This window comes from Oratosquilla oratoria, chromosome 31, assembly GCF_046742065.1.
Source record: "Oratosquilla oratoria isolate Oo_2021 chromosome 31, ASM4674206v1, whole genome shotgun sequence".
Lineage (NCBI taxonomy): Eukaryota > Metazoa > Arthropoda > Malacostraca > Stomatopoda > Squillidae > Oratosquilla > Oratosquilla oratoria.
The window spans coordinates 31,898,026-31,903,025 of NC_134807.1; the positions used below are offsets into that span (position 1 = coordinate 31,898,026).

The following is a 5,000-nucleotide window of genomic DNA, read 5'->3' on the forward strand; positions in this document are numbered from 1 at the left end:
CACACACACACACACACACACACACACACACACACACGGTGGCGTAGTAGGTAGAGCGCTGAACTGCCACCATAGTGGCCCGCAGTTCTTGGTTCGAATCCTGCCCAGGGCCGAAATTATTTCGGTACCGCTGCGCTTCGGGTCGTTACTCTGACTCTCGTGAGCGGGGAGTTGTGTGTGTGTGTGTGTGCAAGGTCATAGCATTACCCATAGATCGGACCTACGAGCTCTGAGCTCTCTTCCAGGAGGGAAATAGCTGTCGATCACGAGTCCAACACGTGATCCAAAGACCAAGTGAACACACACACACACACACACACACACACACACACACACACACACACACACACACACACACACACACACACACACACACACACACACACACACACACACACACACACTGGCTTGTGAGCACTGGCCTCACAAGCCAGAGAACCGGGGTTCGATTCCCCGGTCGGGCGGAGATAAGTTGGGTTTGTCTCCTTTCAAGTGTAGCCCCTGTTCACCTAGCAGCGAGTAGGTACGGGACGTTAGTCAAGGAGTTGTGACCTTGCTGTCCCGGTGTGTGGTGTGTGAGTGGTCTCAGACCTACCCAGAGATCGGCTAATAAGGAGCTCTGAGCTCACTGCCGTAGGGTGGTGTCTGGCTGTCTTGATAGAGACTGCAGCAGATCCGAGGTGAATACACACACACACCAAGAATATGTAAATCTATCTAAGAATAAGTAGAAGTAAATAAACATATTGCTTATACAAAAAATACCATATTAGTACAAGTCAAAGTCTCGTGGGCTGCATCAGCTGCCTGATGTACGATGATTCGATGATGTATCATAATATGAATATAAAGTTACAGCTGTATTACTCGTTCTCTTTCACTCTGAATATCAATAACCACAGAAAATATGATCAAACCAGTAAACTGAATATAGGGGTCACTCAGCTATAACTACAAAATAGATATATTCAAGACGCCAACGTCGGCACTCTTATGTAACCACTTACGCTTCATGAGTCTAAACTTTGTCTTTAAAAGATAATGACACAATGATAACTTCCCTGTTCAGTTATAATTCCTATTTGCAATTCAGCATTAGGCTTTATCTTAACACAATAGTATAAAGAGATTCTAATAAAATTGTTTTCTTAAAATTGTGATATCATTATCATTTTTTTCAGTTCAAGGTTTGGCCATCTCCGCTACCGTTGCAGCCTACTTCTGCATCTACTTGCTACTCTCCTTCTGCGTTGTCGTCGGAGTAGCAACTGTAAGTTAGAAAGCTCGTCCCTTATCTGTCTATCATCTTTAAGTTTGAATACATGACCTATCTCTATCTTCATATCCTTCTCCTAACCTATGCATTTATGTGTGCATACACATGTATATACATGTATGTATGTATGCATGCATGCATGTATGCATATGTACACATAGATGTCCATTTTAAGTACTTTTTCTTTATCCACTTATATGTTATTATGAAATTCGTGAATACAATGTTTCCTTTTCAGAAAGCTCCTAGGCTTCTTTCGGGATGGGTATACTGGACCTGCCTGCACATGGCTCTCCTGATGATAGACCTCGTCTTCACATTAGCCCACACGACACTCCTCCACCTCTCCATTCTTTTTGCTAACTTCCTGCTGGCGCTGTGCACGTGGGCGGTGATGAAGTCACACGTCCGGCAACTCTGGGTGGAGAGGAACACTTTGAGAGCCCGGGAGGCCAAAAGGAAGAACCCGGACCTTGAGTGCCTCGACATATCTGACTTTGCTATCGATTGATTTTGTTCTTCAGGGACTCTACAGGCCGGTCCTCATCTCCGTGACGACATTTTCTGAGTAATTTCTTGAACGAAAAGGCATACCTTTTTAAATCTTGTTCTTGCTAAGGCCAAATGATGTTATTCTTCTGAAGGATTTATCCTGTTATCAAAAGGTTTCAAATAAATGCATTCTTTGGTCTGTGAGTTCAGGTTAGACAAGACATATATTATTACACATGCAAACGATTAGACACTGGTATAAACGGTGGAACCAGGAAAAGGACTTGTGGCTCTCCGCTTTGTGCATCACAAATGTGTCATGGAAGTCGTTCCGAGTTCCTAAAGGGCTAAAAATCACTTCATTTAGTATGATAAAGATATATATATATATATATATATATATATATATTATATATATATATATATATGTATATATATATATATATATATATATATATATATATATAAATATATATATATATATATATATATAATAATAACATCAGTCCTTTGAGCACAATATCGATATTGTTATGTACTACACGTTTTCCGTGTGTGTGTCAGTATTTGTACATATGTCTACGTGTTTGTCTGTTAGAATAACTTGTGGTAGATAGCACATTACTCTGAAGCACACTCATAGATCATTGTCATACCCCGAGTTTGCAACTCCTACCCTAACCTAATTTAGCCTAACCAAACCTAACCTAACCTGACCTAATCTGATTTAACCTAACCCAACCAATCTAACCTAATCTATCCTAACCTATCCTAGCCTATCCTAACCTAACCTAACCTAACCTAACCTAACCTAACCTAACCTAATCTAACCTAACTTTACCTAACCTAACCTAACGTAACTTAACTAACCTAACCTAACCTGACCTAGCCTAGCCTAACCTAACCTAACCTAACCTAACATAACCTAACATAACCTAACCTAACCCAAATTATAGAAGTTGTATTGGAAGCTATTACTGTTGCTTTATACAAAAAGTATAGATCACCACCGACAAAAGTTTCCATTCAACGTTAAGCTATCATTTGTTCAAATTATACTTATATTTCTTAGTTCTAGCAAGACTTCTATTGCCATCAGACTCAAAAATATCATAAGAATCTTGTCTACAGAGAATAATATTTGCGTAGGTGGATGAAGGATGTGTGTGTATGCCATGGCTTACCATCTCTCTTCTAAAGGGGACAACAGCCTTTTGATATATATATATATATATATATATATATATATATATATATATACAAGTATATGAATGAATATATATATATATATATATATATATATATATATATATATATATATATATATATAGGTATTAAGTTTTGAGCGAATTGCAGTATGCCTATATTATGCTTGTTATTATGGTGTACATATCTACCTTGTGGGGAACTGTCATATATTCTCCTGTCATATCGTAAATTGTCATATAAATTAAATTTTTTCTTTTGTAAACAACATAAGGATACTGTTGTCATCAACGCCAGGGTGCTTGAATAGAGAAAGGTTAATATGGAGAAGTTTGAACCCAAATATCCAGCGCTCCTATACATGGGGACAGTACAAAGCCTAAGTGGATTCATAGTAGTGGCAAAGGAGAGATTTGAGGATGGAAGGACAATTCAGTAGAAGTTAAACATTATCAGCATTTTTTTTTGAGTGGAGATTACTCTCTTGTCAGTAAAGAATACTAGGTGACTCTGGACCGTAAAGGTGTTACTAAAGTCCATAAATATTGGCTGAAAGTGGAGTGTATTAGAAAAGAGAGGAAATACCTTTTCGAGGACAAGAATTACATTGCTTGTCAACAAATGGAGGAAGTCAACTTTTGTATAGATACTGTTATAAATATCGTTGTCCACATTTTAATGAAAATCATTAAAAACATGTAAAGGTTTTATGTATAAAGTATTTCTCCCCGGACTTAGCAAATATCAACACGTACAGAACAATGTTAGTGTGACTACAGGCATCAGCTGACCAACAAGTAAAAACATACATTCTACTTCTATTTCCAAACATGAGGGTATATGAGAAATATAAATACATGTACCTAATATTTTAGATTTAACAAAATAGCGGAACAATGTTGTAAAGAACTGTATTACCTATAATTCTATACATATCAGTTTATATACTTGAGGCCTGGGCGCAGGATGACATAATTTGTCTGAGGCAGTTCCATTATATTGAAACTGTCACCATCACATGTACTATTCCTATATACATTTCAGTTGAGTGGACACAGCTTCATGGGAAAGTGTTATACGAAAACAAGTTGTAACTCATTAGAGTAACAAAAATATACTCTGTTAACCTACATTATATATATTGTACATAGTTGTAAGTAATCACATATTGTCCATACTTGTAAATAAATTCTTAGTATCTAAGTAGTTGTGAATTGGTGTTAGATTTGTGTTTAATGAAAGTGAAAAGTCCTGTTATTGATATTAAAGAAGTTTGTAATTCTATTTTTGTACTTGCCAATAACAGTAATTTACTAATACATTGTAGTATGTGGAAATACACTAACAAATTGAAAAAAAAAAAACGTTCTCAAGAAATGCCATGGTGAGTCTGGTTGAACTAGATAACTAGATATGGGTTGGTGTCACGACCCACTTATGGGCCAGGCTAGTCGCGACACGAAAAAAAAAAAAAAAAAAAAAAAAAGTTAAGGCCGTGCGCAGCTCGGACAAGTGACAGAGAGTTCAGGCTGGATAATTAAACTCTTTGTTAAAATTAATTATCATTTACAATAATTAGCAATAAAAAGACACGTGCAACATAAATGGACATAGAATTAGAAAGAATCAATATAAGTTACATTAATTATAAATGGATAACTAATTACTAAGTAGAGTAGCTGGGTGTGCGCTCGTATACAGCATGTAAGAACAGGTGGGCAAAATAAAGTCTTGATTATGGTGTAGGCGAGTCTTGATTCTGGTTGCTAGAAGTCACACCAACGAAAAGTCGTCTGGTCCGATCTTCGTCTCGGGAACAAATGAGTTGTTTGAGGAAAGGCGATAACTTCATGTAGGTAATCTTCTGGTAGTCGGGTACAAGGGATATTTGTTGAAGTTTCGTAATCGAGAAATAACACACACACGTACACACACACACAAACACACACACACACACACACACACACACACACACACACACACACACACACACACACACACACACACACACACACACACACACACA

The 5,000-nt window shown here is 37.4% G+C and overlaps 1 protein-coding gene across 3 annotated transcripts in view; it reads left to right on the plus strand.

Annotated features, from left to right (window-relative positions):
* The window catches only part of LOC143041712 (uncharacterized), a 19,791-nt gene extending 17,671 nt beyond the window's left edge, over nt 1–2,120 (plus strand). For all 3 annotated transcript variants that reach the window (XM_076213725.1, XM_076213724.1, XM_076213726.1), the window contains exons 4-5: nt 1,182–1,270; nt 1,515–2,120. In XM_076213725.1, the coding sequence (XP_076069840.1) occupies nt 1,182–1,270; nt 1,515–1,787 (362 nt within the window). In that variant the 3' untranslated portion in view covers nt 1,788–2,120. The remainder of the gene's footprint in view (nt 1–1,181; nt 1,271–1,514) is intronic.
* The last annotated feature ends 2,880 nt before the right edge of the window (nt 2,121–5,000 follow it).